General features: G+C 38.4%; 1 protein-coding gene across 8 annotated transcripts in view; it reads left to right on the forward strand.

Annotated features, from left to right (window-relative positions):
* The window catches only part of grin2bb (glutamate receptor, ionotropic, N-methyl D-aspartate 2B, genome duplicate b), a 105530-nt gene that overhangs the window by 46076 nt on the left and 37618 nt on the right, over positions 1 to 21836 (forward strand). For all 8 annotated transcript variants that reach the window (XM_077570097.1, XM_077570098.1, XM_077570101.1 and 5 more), the window contains 2 exons: positions 18930 to 19073; positions 21224 to 21494. In XM_077570097.1, coding sequence (XP_077426223.1) covers positions 18930 to 19073; positions 21224 to 21494 — 415 coding nt within the window. The remainder of the gene's footprint in view (positions 1 to 18929; positions 19074 to 21223; positions 21495 to 21836) is intronic.

A 21836-nucleotide genomic window follows, 5' to 3' on the forward strand; every position in this document is an offset into this window, starting at 1 on the left:
CATACTCACAGGGGTTGTATCATTAATTTTGCCAATCCGAACGAGCGTCATGTAAACAGTTGAATCAGAGTAGCCAGGCTGCGTCCGGTCTGTGCATGTTTTGTCTTAATGTAATGCGTCGTGACGTCATCGTTTACGCACTTTATAATGGCAGCCTGTTACAAAGAGCTCGTCTGCGACGGGAGAACTATTTTTAAAGTAGAGATGCAACGATATCCAAACATCATGATACGATAAATATCACCATATGAACCTCATGATATGATAATTATCTCGATATTGTGGGGAGGTTGGCGGTAAAAAAAACACACACGATATTGCAAAAAAAATAAATAAATGTTTGACTGATTTATATGAGAGATAACCGCCACAATAGCCAAAACAATCCTAATTCAAATTAAACTGCACTAATAAACTAACCACCAGAGGGTGCTAGAACTACATAAATAGAATACAGCCTCCCCTTTTTAACAGATGTGCTGCTTTTAATATCGTGACATGACGACAACAACGATATTGTGTAAATTTTAATATTGCGATATCACGGTATTGCTATTATCACAACATCTCTATTTTAAAGTACTTGGAACTTGTGTTAATCAAGATTTTTGCTTTATTAAAAGTGTTAAAACTTTTACAATTACCGTGCTGAATACATAATTGAACTCCATCTTGATAAATGGCGTTTACATCGATCTGTGTGTATACAACAGCTGTGACATGGCTGATCTGATTAACTTTGTGGAGCATGTAACAGGTGACTAGAAATCTCTATGTAAACCTGGCTAGTGCCAGACTTTGTTCAGGCATCTGATTGGCTAAAATGACTAACAGCCCCACCTGATAATTTATTATGTTTAAAAGCTTGCAAATACATTTTCATGTGAACATCCAATTTTTTTTTTACTATTATTGTTTATTCATTGATTGAAATGAATGTTGATACTGGACAATACAAAATAGACGTTAGGAAAAAAAAATGCACGTGCGTATGATAAGACACTCAATTGAAAGTGCAGTTTCAGTATAGTTTTGAGCGTGTTGGTTTTGATTTCACGTATGACTAACCATTATCCAAACTGTTGACGGGGGTGATTTGGATGCGCTTGATTAGAAGCGGGCCGTGTAAAGCGGTGCCATCATCTCTTGACTGTGTGACAAGCTCACCTTCACCGCTGAGAGCAAAGCAGAGAATGAGTTCCATGTGGGAGAGATATCCTCCTCGCTGCACATATTTTGACTCCGTAGCAGCAGAATAGGATGACTCACCTGCATCCGTTTAGAAAAGTATGCAAGCATTCCAGCAGTTGTCAGGTGAGTGCTGGTATCGTTTGTGTGGTCGTGATGTGACGAGTTATAAAACTGCTTAAAGTTCACGTGGCTCTATTGTTATCCGGAGGCAATTATTTCCGTTTAAGATCGGCTGTGTTACAAATGGGTAAGACATACAACATGTACAAAGAAAAGCAGTGTAGTTTTTTATTTAACTTTTTCTTTCTTCCATTTATGTTTTTTTTTTTTTTTTTTTTAACATACACCCGTTGCTCAGCTGGGTTGCACGGATCAGAGCTAAATGGTTGTACGGTGAAGGAATATTTTGATTACTATATTAAGTGTAATCTTTGCGTGTCCAAATAATTGTATTCAGGATCTGATGAAGAAGGTTCCTTGCAAGGATTTATTTAGAAGCCTCTAAAGACACAGTTAGGACACCTACATCTGAATGCGATGTGGACCCCCCAAGTGTGTAACAGTCTACAGAACATCCACTCATTTATAACCAAAGGATAAAAGGATCCTCCTCCCGGCTCTTGATTGAACAAAGGGCAGACATGTCATCTCCTAGATTGAACAAAGGTGTAATGTTGATGGTAAACAGACATCTTTATACAGTTCCCCTTCTTGATTGGGGGAACAGATGTAATCAAGATCTGACCCCAGACCTTCAGTCCCTAATGACAAGAGACTCTGACAACATCATGCACATTCCCCCTCCAACAGCATTGAGGGTACGAAGATCAAATAAAGTTCACAAAATCACCATCCCACTGTATTCTTTTAAACACTCATGATTATATCACATTGATATGCCTATAAGTAAATTCAAAAACAGTAAAACATCAAATTGAAAATGTTAAATGTCTTCAACGGCTGCTTTCGATTGGCGCTATCTTGCCCAATCAGTATACACAGCTCCCACGTGTCAGTGATTAATTACCTGCATTGCCGCCAGTGCAAACGAGCATAATCAACTCCTCATGAAGGCGCTTTCCCATTAACTGACGGGGCCAAAGGTAACGCCAAATTGACTTCTCCGCTTGTCTTAGCAGGGTTTGCTCTTTTTGAAGGGATTGTTAGTTTAATTCACCTTTTATTCCCATGAGGGAGGGGATGTTTTTGTGTGTGTTTGATGACAGATAAGGGAATATATGACAAACTGTAGTAGAGCACAAATACAGTACAATAGAGCAGTGTTTCACAGCTTTTCTTGGGCCAAGACATGTATTTACATTAGAGGAATTTCACAACACAACACAAATATGTGTTGTAATGCACAGTATTGAAATAATTATGATTTTGTCTCAGTTTCTTCACAAATTTACTTATTGTGAAATTGGTGCCTGTTCAGTTGAACGCAAAGCTCTTATGATTTTTTTTTATAGGAATGGCAAAAGCTAGATACACAGTACTTTGTGTTATTTAATTGTTCTGCCTTTCATTGTACGTCACTGCCGTAAATAGTTGAACAACAATACTTTTTTTTCCCCGAAGTAAATCATTTCCAGACCAATTAATTGAAATTAATAATAATTTCTGGTAGATGGTGATCTCACATCACACTAATGTAATGCGGCACAGTAGTTTGGAATTGAGTTGGGGGCAATACAGACACTAATGGTATATTTTATTTATATAGTGATTTTAAAAATGCTCAAAAATGCTTTACAGTATATACAAGCAGCATATGATGAATAAAAACAACACATTAAAAATCCTTCATTAAAGTGGAAGTCAACCTTAAACATTTCTTAGCAATTATATGTTGTATGCGACCTCATTAGTCTAAACTTAACATTCTGATTATTATTACATTTTTGGAATATGAGTTATAAAGCAAAATCCAGCCGTCTTTATCCATCTCAGGGGGCGGCCATTTTGCCACTTGCTGTCGACTTAAGATGACATAAGTGTTGCTCAGGGCTCAGGCAACAACCAATCACAGCTCACCTGTTATCTGAAGCTGAGCTGTGATTGGTTGTTACCTGAGACCTGAGCACAAAAACGGGCTGGATTTTGCTGCTTAACTCATATTCCATTAACGCAATATTAACCAGAATGCCATATTTAGACTAGTGGGGCCACAGAGAACATATTACTCTGAAAAAAAAATGGGTGGTGATTTAAACAGTTCTCAGTTTTGAGAAGGGATTTCAATTTTGAAGGTAGAGGGAAATAGAACACACAAAAGTTATATGAGCAGTATTTAAATGGTGGAAGCTCAACGAACATTGTGTTAGCTCTAACATATATTTATTTCTACCTCTTAATGCCTATGAAATCCAAAATACCGTGGCAATTGTTTTAATATTTTCACAGGTCAAAGTTGAGAGCATTTTATATGTAAAAAATTTTTTGGGGGAGGTGTGGGGGGTTCTACGTTCTTGTTAAAAGACTGAAATGAGTTCCCTCTGCATGTGCTTCAGACTGGGAGGAATATGTTCTTTCCCATATTTCATTTCCCTAAAGAGATGTTTAACTCATTGAACTCCCTCTTTTGCACTACAGTGTAGGAACACAGCGGAATCATGAGAAAAGATGGGTTAAAATGTCTCGCTAAGCCTGCCTTGTTAAACAAATGCAAAAGCAGAGTCACATTTTCCTATTCCTTTAAACTGTTCCACTTAACAAGCTTTTTACTTCCCTGGGCAACAGTTTAGGCTTGAATGACATGATGTCAGTAGTGCCGGGGCATCCATTGTAACAATGGACGATTGAATAGGGCACTTAATTGCTTCCTTCTTGTGGCGCTCACAGTGACAATGGAGGTGAGTGTTCACTGGCCATCGCGTGTTTGTAAATGAGGCTGACACGGTTTCAAGACAAAGAGATTAATTAGCACTCATTAGACAGTCAGTTGATTACAAGCCAGTAGCCGGTGGCGCACAATGGAAGACGTCATGGGCTCTTTTGGAGAGGTAAATAGGATGGCTCTCCTCTGGCTCGCACTGGCAGTTAAAGAGGTTTTCAGACATGCAAAAGATAAATGCATAATGTGTATGATGCTTTAATAAAAAAAAATTCCTTACAGTAGAAGAAGGAGTAAAACGGCTTAAAGTGTATCTGAGTGATTGCGCAACTGCAATCTGGATGGCCTAAGTCTTGTGAATTTATGATTTTAGAAATGTCTATTCTCTCTGAGGTCTCGTGTGCTTATAAAAGTGGGTTAGATTTGCAAAATGTGCAGGCAGAAGATTTTGATAGTGAATTATTGATACAAATAATTTTGAATGAATCATTTCTAACCCACATGATATGGCCTCAAAGGATATATTTGCTTGCATCTGATATTTAGAGTTTTGGATCGCAACTGGGAAGATTTGGCCAAACGTTATTGTTATTATTAACCGAAGTCACAGTTTTTATTAGGGATGCATGATTGACTACACGTAAAATTAAAGAGCAATTCATTGATTTGTGTTGTATTTTAAAAAGGTATTGAGATGGAGCCTATTCCAGCTGGATTTTGAGTGCAAGGCAGGTTACACACAAAAGAAGGACAATTCAGTCTTCAATGAACTTCATATGCATGTTTTTGGAATGTGCCAGGAAGCTGCAGTACCTGGGGAAAAAAAAAACAAAAAAAACAGCACAGGTAGACAAAATGCAAACGCCACACAAGAAGGCATGGGTTGAGATTCGAACCCATTACCTCAGAACTGTGCGGCAGACATGCTCACCATTAAGCTCTGTTGTGTTTTGATCATTAAACATTAAAAAACAGTGAAAGACTGCTTAATAACTGGAAGTGCTACCAGAGTTCCACTCAGACAAAAAAAAAAAGTGTTAAATACAAAAATGTGTTACATACAAAAAAAAAAGTGTTACATACACGAGTTGAAAAACGGTCCAAATAACGGGCAAAGTTGCAGCATAACTCCGAGTGAATGAATGTTGTCTTGTCGTCCTCCAGCCTCTCCTCACTCATGCCAAATCATCCATGTGGAGCTCTGCCTTGCTCATTCCATCAGCTGTTGGTTGAGCTCGTGCCTGCGATGATGTCATTGCCAGTGAGAGGGTCATGTGTGGGATGAACAGTTGAGAATATAATTGTGACTGTAATTTAATATAGAATTATTGTTATAGGTCTTCTTCCCCATGTATTTTTTTTAAGAAACTGAAGCAATAAATAAATCTGTATTGCGAAAAAAAAAAAATCTGATTTATTATAAATAGATGTCTCGGTCTTCTAGGTTAGGCTTATGGCATAACCCCGACTTTCAACTTAACAACCAACCATTTCATTTAGCTGTGTGGGAGCAGAAAGGAATTACACATCTCCCCCATCTCTTCTCAGATAATATGTTTATATCATATACATCCTTGCTCCAAAAATACAATATAAAAAACGGAAATTTTTTACATTATCTACAAGTTAAAAATATGATAAAGAAAAAAATTCCAACACTTCGGGGTACGCTCCAACCGCCTGTTTTAGCTGAAGATATTAACAAGCTTTCTCCGACAACAACAAAAAAACTTTCAAAAATATATAAGTTACTTTCATATACTGATAAAATGTCTTTACCCATCTCGAAATGGGAGACAGACTTGTCTATAGCACCGGAACCTGACTTTTGGATTCAAGTTTGTGAAAACGCATTTAAAATTACAAAACACACAAATTTACAACTTATCCAATATAAAATTATTCACAGAACATACAGTACATTACTCAATATATGATGAAGAAAATGAGACTCTCAGACTCCGACATTTGTCTCCAATGCTTACAAAACACTACAGACACTTATGTTCATGCTTTATGGTTATGTACTCCGGTTATGTATTTCTGGACTAAAGTCTTAGAAAAACTTTCCGCTATTTTGGACTGTAGGATACCTTTATCTCCAAACTTGTGTTTGCTAGGTGACCTAACAACAACTGACTTACCACATAAACAATTTCAATCTACACTTGTAGCCCTTACTATCGCTAAAAAAACAATTCTTGTTAACTGGAAAAATAAACAAACTCTGAATATCGACCAATGGTCTAACCTTCTCATAAATCACATTTTAATGGAAAAAATATCTGCCTCAAATAAAAACCAAATATCAAAATTTATAGAAACATGGTCTACGTATATAGAATTTTTTAACCTAATTCTGGTTACTTAATTCTGTCTGTTAGCGAGAGCCACTACATCGTGATAACTTACATTGATGTTTCTGCATTTGGCAATTTATTATTATATTATATTATTAGTATGGGATATAATGGGCTTTAGGTGAACTGATGAAATACACACATGCTCGCACGCACACACACACACACACACACACACGCACATACACATACTCACCCACATACAAAAAAAAAAATATATATATATATATATATGTGTGTGTATATGTATATATATATGTATATATATTTAAAAATATATATATTAATTTTTTTTAATTTGTTTAAAAAAAAAAGATAAAATAAAGTCAAATGAAATATCAATGAAAATTAAACAGTTTTTCTTATCTACTTCAATTAGCTAGAGTTGTTAGTTTACTAAACAATTCGGCTTGCGATCTTTTAATCATTTACTACATCAACTTTTCTGCCAAATTCCACCAAACAAGTGGGGCATAAACATCAGTCAGTCAGTCATAAATCAGATTACAACAATAATTTAATTGAGCAAATTCTCAACAATCAATTAATCCATTAATGCTTGTCTTTAGTTTCAATCCAATTTTCAACCTGAATGATCAAATAAGAAACTTTCATCAAAGGTAACAATTATTAAAGATGTCTTCCTTTCTTGCATCTAAATGTTGAACGTTCTTGTATCTTGTCTGCATTAAAGTCGGGATCATCCAGGCTTCACTAATGAACATCCAAACAAAGAACTTCAACTTCAATTGAGTGCTGGAGCATGAAATATCTTTACCTGAATTAAAAATAATTAGTAATGACGTTCACTCACACACAAGCAGGAAACAATTCACACACCCTGTCCTAATTTTTGCCTGCGTTGAAATGTAGCTACACGCACACACGCACACAGACAGTCCCACTGCGGGAGTGAATCATATGCCGCCGCTTCTCCAATCATTTCCTGGACAGAAATAGCAACGTGTCAGTCAATCAGGACATTATAGGATGTTTAAAATGGGGGTAAATGAAGCTGAGAGTCTTTTGAAACCGGGTCATTGATAATTAAACAGCTGAATATGAGATTAATTAACAGCATGTGTGTGTGCGCGCGTGCGTGTTTGATTTGAAACGGGGTGGTTGGTTCACGCTGGGGAAAGATTGACAGCAACGGCAGCGCTCTTGACTGTGAGGAGGGAAGATAGAGGGAGGAGGATGAAAGGAGGCGAAAGACGAGCGTGATGAAGTGGAAAAGCTGATTGTTGCCGGGCGCCATGCGCACGCCGGCGTTTTGTGTGTCACGATGTGTGCGTGTGAGTTCTTAGCTTTTGCCTGTTTTGTCAAGCAAGACTCGCTCTCTCTCACTTTCCAATCCTTTCCCACCAGAGCTTGTTGAGTGTCGGACTGATATGCTGCTCTTCCCCTGCAAATCTAATTGGAGACGGGTTTTCATAGGCATGACATGGAGATGAGTTGCCAAATCCTTTCAGGCCCTCGGCACTGCACACTGACGCAGCGGGACGATCCCTGACAGTCTTTATGGCTCCGTTCGAAAGAACTGGGAAGAACAACTTCCAAAGTCCGACCTCAAAGTGTTCCAAATGGATGGATTGCAACGTTAATAATGACGGCGAATATTTGCTTTGTTTGTGACGAGGTATTTATTGCAAAGAAGCAGCCCCAGGGAAGTTAGTTTGACTCTGATTCCAAATATCGAATTACAAGTGAATGATATCTTTAACAGCAGTACGAGAAAAAAAGCTGTTGCAGCCCATTTGCGAGAAAGAAACTCGAAAATTTGCCACTTTTTTGCGAGAATAAAACACTACGACAAATAGACGTAGCGTAGCTATAGTCTAACGTGAGGATTTGTTGGTGGTTAATGAGACACTGTTTATAAAATGAAAAAGCAGGATGGAGACGGATTCAATCTTAATTTAAACTCTACTCGTCATACACGGCAGCTAGAGCGACAACACTTCCTGATCACCTATCAGCTGACTAAACACTAACCAATCAGAAGCTAGCATACTTTAGGTAAATGCAAGTGAATGACGGAGAGCAGCAAATTCAACACATCAACTTAGCGACTTAAACAAAAAAATACCAAAATGTATGAATGTGTAAATAATAATTCTGGAAACATAAATGTACTAGTAAATATACATTTTACCAAATTAACTTAAATGCTTGATCCTGAGGTTGTGGACCTTCGCACAGCGAGGTGTCTTTGTCGCTGGCCGTACCCAACGCTTCAAAGAGCGAATGCTTATGGTTAATCTCTGCTAAAGCAATAAGGGATACTGTATGTCACGGAGGAGGCGGGACTTCACAGTTCGTCTCAGTTCGCCGAAGCATTTCAGAGAGCTGAGACGTTGGGCGCGAGCGCACTTGTTGGGGGGCGCAGGGGTGGGGGGTACGAGTGTTGGGACGCGGCCTGTGTGTCGCAGCAGTGGTTGGAAAACGGCGTTGGTGTGTGACTTATGGAAGTCGGAAGTCCGTGGCATCTACCCCATTACTATCTCCTTATTTGAAAACCCAACCGAAAAGTATTGGCACGAACATCCGAGTCGCACATTTTCGACTTTATAAACTCACAAATTTACAAGTTTTTTCTTGCAAATTTTCGACTTTATAAAGTGGCAAATTTGTGAGTTTTTTTTCTCTAAATATTGCCCCGATCCTCAATTTTTTTTTTTATAAATGTGGCCCTAATACGCCATCGTGCAGCAGAGAATTTAATAAAGTTAATACAAATTTCAGGTTGCATTTAGGGCTGTCAAAATTAAAGCGTTAACTATTGAGATTAATTTAAAAAATAAACTCAGTTAAGATGCATAACTTTAAAGTAATTTGCAAATGTTGCAGAGCCTAATTCAAATAACCTATTTGTTGCATGCCTTTGGCCTATCTTTTTTTTTTTTAACACAGATGCTGCAGTTAGGTTTTGGGCCAGAGATGGCAGTCATGAGTAAAAAGCAGTGAAAGCAGTGACAAACTGCACAAAGTTCCTTTAAAATATTTATATAGGCAACAGAGGCTTCCCCCCCAAAAATCAAACCATTGTCCTTGATCTCTCGACTGAATATGCTGAGACATATTTTGTTTTACAATAATACTAACTATATTTATAATATAATTTCAGATGTATCTGTGGCCAGAAAGCAAAGCGTATAGAACCTGTGCAGTCAAAGAATGGGGTACCGCTGTTGCTGATAGCCTCTCAAAATATCCACACACCTTATTCTGAATGTTGCCTCTTTTTTGTGCCCCACCCATTCTTCCATGACAATCATGCCATGTTAATGTGGTTCAAAAAAATAATCAAAACCCAATACAGGGTCTCAGTCTTTCCATAATTTTTTGCGATGACCTCGTTGCTCTGTGAACCTTAGTATGTCACTGGTTAACCATTTATGCAAATGAAGGCATTCAAGTTTTGATATAGTGGGGGAGGGGTGACCAAGTGCATAATTTGGGTCCCAGCACTTTAGCCCCCAATTATATTTCTAACTTTAAAAACTATGTTTGACTTTGAGTAGCATTCAATTGTATTGAAGACACAATGGTTCAATTTTCCAATTTTCAAAAAGGCAGCATACGTGAGGACAATTGTTAGAAGCAAAGGAACAGTCGTTCTGATGGAAGACAAAACTTTCTTTTATTTAACGGGTGTGTCCTGGCTTCACTACAACTGCATGTAGTAGTGCATAACAACACCAGTGGTCTACCTCGGAGTTTGGTGATGACACCCAGAGGTTCGGCTCACTAAACTAACTGTGGTTGGTCGCACGGCATCTGCAACAAAAACGGAATAATGCGTGTACCGTCTGCACATTCAGCACGTCAAGACTGTACTGAACGCACCGAAACTTAAAAGCCACGTTTGATGTCACTTGTTAAGACGTGAGAAAGAAGTGGTGGCAAGATGTAAGAGAATTTTTATCAGGAAGAACCACTGAAGTGACAGAACTTTAATTGGTCACAACCTGCTCCACGGAAGTGCAGACTTGAAAGTACATCAGCGGCACCGCCCTCCTTCTGACCTTCAACCTGTTTTGAGCTCAATTGTGTGTTCAACCCAAAAAACGAGGGCCACCCTGCAAAATACTGTCGATAAAAAAACGTTTTGAATTTTAGGCTTCCAACCACCATAAACATGCTAATTCATTATTCCAATTCAACTCAGGCTATTTACTGTAAGGGTTGATTTACTTGTGAGTGCCGTTATCATGTCATCTATTAATTGCAACAGTATTATTTTTTAGCTATATTTAAGAAAGTCAACGATAAAATATTCGCCAGAAAGATGTGTTATCGCAAACACAGACAACTTGTGTTAACATTTAGCACATATAAGTGGAGCCTGGGAGTGAAAGATAATAACAGATGCAAGTTTGAGTGTCTGTATACGTCATAGTGCTGGGAAATTAAAATTAAATTGCCAAATTAATAATATGACATAATAAAGAGATTTCAGTCGGGTCCTCGCACCTCCGTGCTCGAGCACTTAATAGAGTTCCTTGCCTGAACATCAATTACAAACAATTTACTCTTGAAAGCTAAATGAGGTATTTTCAAGTTCAATAGTCCAAATAATGTTCTTAAGGCAGCGCTCTTTGTGTGTGAAGAATTAATTATCAGACCCTTATTGGACTTTTCATATTATTGTATTCTTCTGTTATGCTGCGGGTTAAATTGACCTATTTGAAATCTATCTATATTTATATATGTATGTATTTTTTTTTACACACTAATTTGAAGTTATTCTTCAGTTTTATTTTTTTTGTTTCTCCCCCTCCAAAAAAAACATTATAATACAGGATTTATATACAGTTTTTTTTTTGTTTTGTTTTTTTTTAACACAAGAAAACATGAGCAGGAGATTTAAGACGATCATGACCATAAAGAGTTTCAATGAATTTTATTCTTTAAAATGTCATAATTATGTGTTTGTTATGTAGAACATGAACTATATTGTCCGAACATCTATTACAATTTACAGATGAACGTTAAATAAGGTCTTTTGAAGTTTAATAAGCCAAAAATAATGCTCTTTAAAATTGTCAATTTCTATGTGTGATAAAATCATACTCCGTTAGTTTAACTGCCGTTTGAAACTCTAGGAATATATATTTTAAAAAAATTAAAATTGTTCCGAAAGCCAAAGAAACATAGAAAAATGGAATTTACATTCATTTATTTATTGGGAACAATGATTGGCGAGTGTTTTTGGTTACGGGTGTGTTTGCAGACTGAACTTTCTAACATCTATATTTTGCAATATGTTTTATTCATGTTTTTGTTGTGTTGAGCAAGTAACAGTTTTTTTTTAAGAACATCTCAACCTAACTGGTTGAGATCATTTTGTACCTTTCACGCCATAAACTTTCAACTTTTCAGCACTGAAGCAAGAAATGTATATGTGCTATTATTGTGCTGTGTAGGCAAATAAGGTCAAACTGTTGTTTGGGTTTTTCTAACTTGTCCAGGCAGGTGCAGGTGGTATCACAATATTTACAACAACAAAAAAATTGCTGGACATTCATCTGTCACACTGAGCCATCGGGGAGACTTTAGAGCACGACAGGCTCAAAATCACCACACCGCAATAATCCGGTCAGGATGAGACGAAGGAGTGCATTAAAAGGCGTGCATGGAACAGATCGCTATCACAGTTCCGGTCTTTGATGTGCTGATGAAAAGGACGCGCAGGATCAAGCCAAGTATACCAGAACAATGGCTTTTCTTTCTTTTCTTTCTTTTCCGTGTGCCATTCATCAGCCACTTGCAAGGCTGACTTTGTCTTTTAGCGCAATGTCATCCCGCTATTCACAAAGCAACAATACACTCTGCATTCATCTCATGTTGATGCTACACTAAGTTGGAAGACAGAAAACACCCAACAATGGCTACCCGAGGTTCACCTACCTCCAGGACACTTTTCACATTGTATTAGCAACGGCGTCGATGCTAACATTACTGTCCAAATTAGCATTGTTGAGTGTCGTTCAAGTTTGATAAATGCAGGGATGTGATTTTTCCGCCAATTCGCGGAATTCCGCTTTTTTTATCCCCCCCCCCCCCCCAAAAAAAAAAACGATTTTTTTTTTTTTTTGTAGTTCATTGTGTATGCACATGACTCAGACAGATAACATCTTCTGCTATAACAAAGACATTTGTGGTATGCTCTAATATGAGTTACTTTTCATTTGGTCATGATACAATTATTTGTTCATGAAATTTGAACCCCTCAACATTATTTATGTGTTAACTTAGTAATCACATTAGTTAGATATGATGATATTCTCAGTGATAATTTTTAAAAGCAAAGGCAGTCCAATGTTTTTGAATGTGACTGATTTGGAGTTGACTAAAACTGCCATTTTATATGGGATAGTTCAATATACATTGAAAATTTATGCTGTTGTTTTGTCTATTTCTTTGTCATGTGAGTGCATTGAAAGTACTTAAAAACACAGAAAACCCATGAGCTCCTGGACCTAGCTGGGTGCCAGCGGCCCCCAGACCCCCGGCTAAATTTTCAGATAATTTCACTTTGGTCAAATCACATCCCTGTAAATGTGTTTGTTTCGCAATAACCTATGGCCTATTTTCCACATAAATTGAATCCAACTCACTCAGGAAAAATGAGGGAGCTGGAAAATGAAGTGACAAACCACTTCTTAATTACTCTGTGCATGTACGTGCAAAAATTAAGCATCTAGAGGAAATGGATAGCGGCAATAGGGGCGACGGTCAGAAGTACCAAAGGAAGAAAAGTGTCACGGATGCCATTTGAGTAGTGTATAAAAATTAAAGAGCGATAATGAGGTTGAAAGGAGAACACAGGATAAGATGAACCCTTGTAATCTGAGAAGGAGTGGATGAAGTAAGTGGTGCCCTTATGATTCCACTGAAAGGCAAATTCTGTTCTCACGAGTTATTACACCACTCAGCTCTCTTTTTAGACAATCAGGGGAAAAAAAAGGCGATCGCAAGAAAACAGCGAGGACTTAAGGGGCTGAGCTGGTAATGGCGAAAGTAAGTGAGTAGGTGAGAGGAAATGAAAAGGCAGCCGAAGGAGGTGTGTGTGTCTGTGTATGTGTGTGCGCAACATCACTCTAGCTCAGCATGTCACCGAGAGAAAATACATAAAGGTCAGCTGCGACAAGACTATTGATCCCGCAGGACAATCACAATGGCTAAATCACAGTGAGGAAGCGCTGCGGCGTATACTGGATAGACAAATGGACTTTTAATCATTCACTCGTACCCAAACTCATTTTTATCTGCTTGTACCTGCGACTTTGCAACTTAAAACATATTCATTTTCGTGTTTATGGCAATTTGGTGACCAAAAATAGACGAGATTTTAGACTAGCTAAAAGGAGGTCTAATTTGAGGCGCAGGTGGTGTGATGTGATTTGGGTGGATTTGATTAAGGTGCAGGCAGACATGTAACAAATGAAGTGTGACAGGAAATGTCACACTGAAATTATGAGTCAACGGTTTAAGAAGTTTATGGAGATGGGTAGGGAGAGACCGATTATCGGCCGAGCCGATTATCATGTCGATATTTAGCGTTTTGACAAATATCGGCATCTGCTTTTTTTTACGAATCTGAAGGCCAATTAAAGCGAGTAAGCCCTGGATGCAGAGCGCAGTTCGCCTCAACGTCGGAGGACCTAAACGTTTGACTCCGCCCACACGGATTTTTTTTTTACCTCAAAGTGGCTTGTTTCTTTCTTTGTTGTTAAACTTAACCATAACAATAACCCTATATATATATATATATATATATATATATATATATATAGGAAATTTTTCATTGATGAATTTATTTACATTTCTACATTACTTTATAAAATATGATGCTGACTCTGGGAACTCCCTACACTTTTTATTTAATTTTTTTTAAATTTTTTGTTAAAATTAAGAAATTATGTTGAAATTTTGGAGAACTTTATTTGCAGTTGAAAACTTTGGGAAGTTATTTATCTGCTTAGTTTTTAATATAGTTTAACACTTGGTGATGACCCTGCAATATTTAAAATCATTTTTAAACATAGCTGTCTATTCTTAATGCATTTAAAATTAAAAGAAAAACCTTCAAAGTATTACAAATTTAAAAAGTTAATGGCATTTCAACAAAGTTAATTTTTAAAAATTTTGACGCAAATATTTTCTCTTTTACTGCAAATGAATATCGGCTTGAAATATCGGTTATTAGCCTCTTTGACTACTAATAATCGGTATCGTGATCAGTACTGGGAAAAAAAAGCATATTGGTCTGGTGAATCTCTCTGTTTTTGGTGTACTGTACTGTAATAGCAGGTGCAGTAGTGAAGGAGCTGGAGGTGGTGTCCAAGGTGGAGTCTAAGGGAGAATTTTTGTTTACATGAACAAATTGCTTCTTGGCCCAGAGTAAACTCTTTGGTTTTATACGAAGACAAAAGCCTCAATAAGTAAACTCTCAAAGACCGACGGAGAAAAGTGATCTCACAGTAGATGTAAATCATGCATTAACTCTCCCTCAATCTGCCGGTCCAACCCCCCCACCACCTTTTATTCCACACTGCCAATCCTTTCACCCTCTCTTGACACTGCAGTGTTGGCGCCTCATTACTGTGAAAAGTAGGTAGCAGATCATTTCTGTCCCTGTGGCAGAAAAGGGGAGAAGAAAAAAAACGGGAAGTAGGGGGTCCGATGTGATGTATTGTTCCTGATGAGCGCTCACTCTCCTGCATGATTCACGAGTATGACTGACCACGTCCATGCATGCATGCATGCTATGCACACACGTGCATGCATGAACATCAGCATTTTATTGCATATGTATGAAGAGTACAGCCGATTAAACCAATGAGTGTTTAAAGCTGCTTTTGCACTTCTGTAACCACATTTTATTTTTATTTATTTATTTATTTTTCTACCATTTTCTTGCATTATACCTTGGTATTTCGCGTTTTTTTTTTAGAGATTATCACCCCCCTGCCTACCCGTGCCACTCCCCACCCCTCCTGTATTTACTGTATTCTTTATTTATGCTGCTATTTTTCTTATTATATTTACTAAGTTAACAAGTGTTTATAAGTTTATATTATTGGCTTTGTTTTGGCTCACTAGATGCGTAAATCGCCCCATGAAACAAAAACTTTTTTTTTTTTTTACATCCACTATTTTGAGGAAATTCACCTATCACGGGTGGGCATGGAACGTAACACCCGCGAAAAGTGAGGGAACTCTGTACAGCGTTGTTATAGATAGATGAACAAAGATATTGCTGGCCTTGGGCCAAAACCTCGTACGTCCAAAATAGTCACATTTGAGGAGACCCCAAAAATGGCATGTTTGTTTAACCATTAACATTGGATCATTAAAGAGAGACCAGGTAGTGGTAGCCTTATTTCAAGGTATCGGTCCTCACAACGGCTGCCGATAAACCAGTATCGGCCGCCCTCTTGTGGCCATTTTGCAATCAGGAATTAGAAATGAGAAGAATCGAAAATTGCAATAGGTCTTCCTTTAAAATCATCTGTCTTTTTTTTTTTGGGGGGGGGGGGGGGATTTTATGTATCTAAACTATTAGTGGTATCGGTACTTGGTATCGGTACTTGGTATCGGTGACTACTCAAGAGCTGTACTGGTATCAGTAAAGGAAAAAATAGTCTTAAATATCCCTTGTAAAATTATAGATTTCCCATGATGCCCCAATGAAATGCTGATGCCTGAATGCCTTTTTTTCCATCCATCCATCTATCCAGCCATCCAGTTTTCATTGACACTCCAAATGCATTAATGTACCTCATTAACCTACCTGAGAAAGAATATTATATATGCTAGATGACATTAAATTGTGCAGGTCTGCTTAATGAAGTGTGCATTGTAGTGCTGCATATAAGATTTGAGCAAAAAAAAAAAAAGCCTGGTATTTCTAACTCTTTTCAATTTTCTAGGAAGGCTGCAGTTGCTGAATCCCTTTAATCAAAGCATTCATCCTAACAATTCATTTTATTTGTATAGCGCTTCTCAAAGTCCTTAAAGGCACTTCATCTTCCATTTCTTATGTCAGTGCATGCATACAGAAGTGTGCGCTCCCTGTGTAGACACTCCTTCACATATGCGGAGTATATCTTCATAAGCGCACTCCACAAAGAAGCAGTTTGCGTCCTTGGTGTGCAGAACAGCAAAAACAGCAGTCAGTGTTGTAGCTCCAGTCGTCACCCTCTGTCACACAGCGGACCCCTGACATGATGCCGCTCTCATTACAGCCCCTCTGCCATGTCGCCTCCAGTCACTTACACCTCATGAATAATCCATCTCGACTCCCGCGTCCTGATGAGTCGCTTGGCGCTTTTGACATGGATGGCTGACCCTGCCCTGATTCAAAGCACCAGACGGCGCTTCCTTCCCCTCACACTCTCTCCTTGGAAAAACCCCCTCAGTGGTGCTGTGTTGACGATATGGAGTCATTTGACCCTAAAATAGCAGCTTCAGAATACTATTGATGTTACACTGACGGCAAACTGACTGCCTGTGTCATTGCCTCGGGTTACTTAAGGCTTTTTTTTTTTTAGGTGAACCTGTTGTGCTTGAGCATTTGTGACTATTTTCGTTCTGACCTTGTGTTTGTCGGTGTCACACTTCAAAATGTACAAAATGAGTGTGCTTGTAAATGAAGTGCTATAGTGTAGAATGGCATGTGGTCCGAACAATATGTTGGGCTTATTAAACCCTTTGCCTACCTTTCTTGAGCCAAGCCACTGATTTTACAAACAAAAATATCAGAAAAAGTATTCATGCCCTCCTTAGCTTAATCCCAGATGGTTCATGTAATATTTCCGTGTTTGTCTTGTCTTACCTGCTGCTGACCTTGATGCTATTGGGCATTATTTGAGTTGCTGCCCCTTTGGAAATGTTGCAACTGACTCAAGTTTATATTTACAGATGCCTCGGGCGCGTCTGGCCATCTTGTGACAAAAAGTAGTCTAGATTTTTGACTCGCAAAAAGCAGGTCTAAATGGTGGCACAGGTGGTGTAATGCGTTTTTTGGTGGATTTGATCGAGGTGCTAGACTTAACGATGGGCACGAAAATAGGGCCACAACTGAGTGGAATTCTTTCCATCCACTTTGTGTTGAATATTCAACACTTCCAAGAGCACCAGCATCACCTTTTGTTTTGACAAAGCCATTAGTGTGTGATTGACAAGAAGTGGATACGTAGGTTGCTATTAAATAAAAAGACTATTTAATTGTTCTTCCTGTCACTATCTGTCAATGGCATGGATAGATGAAGATTCGCTATTTATAGTAAATAAAATTCAACCTCCTGAGACATAAAATATTACATGTAAATTAGGTATGTTCTTTAAAATCCTTGTAAAATCAATTAATTGATGATTATGCCTATCAATAGTTGTGATGGATTTTTTTGTGTCAAAACTGGAATTGATTTTGAACGGAAATGTGCATAAATCTGTGGGAGGATGTGCATCCTTCGAAGAACATGAAAAATTGACATGCATTGGTGTCTCTAGCACAGTAATTCCGAACCAGCTGTATTAGTAATTAGTAGTTAAGATCTTTGTAACTTTCTTTCTCCAATTCCTGCAAGTACAGACGCTCCCCACCTTACGAACGAGTTACGTTCCGGACGATCGTTCGTAAGGTGAATTTGTTCGTAAGTTGCTTCAGTGCTATATTTTGTATTATAATTTATGTTTAAAGCCTATATAATTATATTGAAGGTTTATATAAGTATGTTTAAGGCTTGTACAAGTAACCTGCATTGGTTTGTACTGAAAAAAACTTTTAATAAAATGGAGAGAATACGTACAGTACTGTACTGTACTACGTATGTTAGAGAGAGAGAGCGAAAGACACACACAGTATGTACATGTACGTAATAAGATAAATAAAATGAAGTTACTTTTGGAAGATGTACTCGATGCTTAAGGAGATGATGGAGGAGGATTTTATATCATGAGAGATTCTTCGTCGTCGCTGGAATCGGCTTCAAAAGTTATTTCCTGCTTCATGGGGACCGGCGTTTTCTTCCTCCTCCTCCTCGCCACGTTGCTCAGCCTCCAATGAGCTCTCACAGCGCCAATCGTCGGTATTAGAGGCGGAAAGAAGCACTACGCGCAATACAAAATCTAACTTACAGCATTTCTTTCCGAACATTTTTCGACATACTGTACGCGCAGAAATGTTCGTATGTACCGTTGTTCGTAACTCGAATGTTCGTAAGTAGGGGAGCGTCTGTATATCAGCTTTGTGTTCAACTAAACAGGCCCAGAAACGAAATACATTTGTGGGTAAACTGACGCCAGATCATTACAGCACGCCGTGTATACATTTTGTGACGTAATGTGCCAAAAAGTAAAATACATACAGTTTTATGATGAATAATGTCAAATATATTTTGATATCATCACGACAAATAGGAACCACATGCGTTCCTGAGGCATCACGTGTCATAATTATCCGTCTTCAACTTCCCCTCTCACGCTGTATGATTTTGTCGGCTAATTGTCTCTCCGTCTCTCGTTTCCAGGACGACAACTCCATGTTTTTCCAGTTCGGCCCGTCGATCGAGCAGCAGGCCTCGGTCATGCTGAATATCATGGAGGAGTACGACTGGTACATCTTCTCCATAGTGACCTCATACTACCCGGGCTACCAGGACTTTGTCAATAAGGTGACTTAAACAGTTGTAGCATGCTAATGTATGTGTTGTGGGTTATTCTAAACATGAGGCAGAAACACGGTAGGCGGGTATGCTACCTGTCTGCTACATTATCATCATCAGTGAATGTTCTGCCTTTGGAAATGAATATCAGTTCAGGACAAGTTGAGGTCAGTGAGGAATATTATTTCCTCGATGGAACATTTGCTTTTGAACTAAGAGATTCACTTAGCTGTTATTATCTGTCACTTTGGAGCACATTACAGAAGCGCTTTCACTTCATGTGCTTCCCCTCAGCTGTAGAACCTGCTGACTTGTCAAAATGGGCATGCTATTCTCCCCCCCCCCCCCCATTTTGTAATATTTCTCAGTTGATATATAAATGATGAAGCGGTTCCCTACAAAGGCAACCAAAGCAGAGGACCTGATTGTTTGGGTTCAAACCATAATTTCAAGCTTTTAAAAAAGATAAGGTTGGCAGACTGATGTAAATGGGCCGCGTGTACCATTTTCTGATTGCTTTAATGGAAAAAGCAGAGCGGCTGAACATTTCGGGTTTTTTTTTTTTCTAAACGGAGTTGCTCACTAAGGCTGGAGGCTTCTTATCTCCCGGGCCGAGCAAAGACTCTTTCAAGGCATATGAGACCCAGAGTAATACAGAACACCAGCATTACACTTGATACTTGCAGAACACAGAAAGTTAGACTTACAGTTGAGTTTGAAAGCAAAAAATGCATAATACATACAGTACAACTTCCTCGGTTGAGTATTTTGCTGAAGTTAGCAACAATCCAAAACTTTCCACGTTAAAGAAAACAAACTATACTGTAAGCTACTAACGGGTCAAGAGAACATCTTTAACCTATTTCCTCTAGCAAATATTAAGAAGTTTACATATGCGCTGCAAACACATTTAGCTGAAAATGTAAGACATTTTGTGTTATTCATACCTGCTAGTGATGTCTACTAGCAATCACTGCATTTTTTTTACGCTCAGAGGCATTCACGGCAAAATAACGCTCACAGGAGGGTTGCCGATTACGGCAAAATAACCACTTTTGCAGGGGAAAACATTTTTTCATCAATACACTTGCCTGCGTTGTACAAAGCATGACGCCACAGACTGGCTGCTACCATATCATTTTTTATTTTTTTGCTTTTACAACACGAGGATCAACCACACAGGAGAAAATAATGGACTGTCTTGACTCATTTGCCACTGACTTCTGAAAGATTTCGTTGTATTTGCTAAGTAAATGTGCTTTACGTTACAATTAGACCTCACAGGGTAAACACTACCTGGCCTGTTTCTATTTCCATTTCATTCCATTACGGTAGCTATATTTGCACTTTGTTTACATTCCAATTGTAAAAAAAAAATATCGGCTTAAATATCGTGCTGCAATAAAAGTTAGATTATTCCAAAGCACCAATCACAAATCTATTGTTCAGTAATTATTACCAATATCGTCATCGCAAATTTCTTTGAAATATTGTGATATAATTTGTAGGCCATGTCACCCACCCCTGGCTCAGGGATGTCCAAACTTTTTGTCCGAGGGTCGCATACGGAAAAATCAATGGATGCAAGGGACACTTTGATTAGATTTTTAAAAAAAATGTGAACTTATCAAGCATACCAAAATCTGTTAATCAAGCAGTTGCATATTGTTTATATATTACAGTCTTTTGAAAAACGGCTACTTGAAGAGCTTTTCCATAAAGCAAATAGTTTAGGATATTAGATTTTGGGGTGGCCAGAGACCCTGCAACCTACCAGAAAATATCTGCCCCTCCACTGAATAGCTGTTGAATCCCATCTTTACATTCACAACCAAAACAAGAGTAATCTGTTGAAAGCTGGCCATTTTTAAAGCAAAAACTTATGATCCATTTATGTGATTATGTTCATAATTTGGACCTTGACAAAGAGTAGAAAGTGGAGACATGTTGTTACTTGTTTAATTGATTTTTTTTTTTAATGTGCACGTTTTGAAAAGCTCTAGAGTATACAAAACTAATTTATTAGTAGCAAATGTAATTTTTAGTATATGCCGCGGGGCCGCTTAAAATTGGACAGTGGGCCACAAATGGCCCCCGGGCCATAGTTTGGACACCCTGCTTTAAGACATACAAATTCTTTATCCGTCTTCTATTTCAAGGTCCGCAGTACCATTGACAATAGCTTTGTGGGCTGGGAGCTGGAGGAAGTCCTCCTGCTGGACATGTCAGTGGACGACGGCGACTCCAAAATCCAGAACCAACTAAAAAAACTGCAAAGTCCGGTAATCCTGCTCTACTGCACGAAGGAGGAGGCCAGCACCATCTTCGAGGTGGCTCACTCTGTGGGTCTCACTGGTTACGGCTTCACATGGATCGTCCCCTCATTGGTGGCTGGAGATGCAGACCACGTGCCCTCTGTTTTCCCTACAGGTAAACATCATGTCCGCTCAATCATCATCTGTATTTATGGATGGCATCCATTGAACTCCTATAGGGAAACAAATTAAAACAGTGATCACATTACCTTTACATTTTTTGGTGACCCACATGAAATCCTCTCCAATAGTTTTGAATACAATAAGTATAATAAAGACAATAAAAGTCAACAATGTTATGGTTGAAAAAGTGACTGTATGTATACAATTTGGCCAAGCACAAAAGAAGGCAGTGCTTCATTAATTGGCATTCTTTGTTGGTGCTTTTAACTCCGCTCATGTGCCTTATCTATTAATTGCACGGTCCGGTCCCTACATACCTCAGCACATCTTTACT

Source organism: Vanacampus margaritifer, chromosome 7, assembly GCF_051991255.1.
Source record: "Vanacampus margaritifer isolate UIUO_Vmar chromosome 7, RoL_Vmar_1.0, whole genome shotgun sequence".
Classification (NCBI taxonomy): domain Eukaryota; kingdom Metazoa; phylum Chordata; class Actinopteri; order Syngnathiformes; family Syngnathidae; genus Vanacampus; species Vanacampus margaritifer.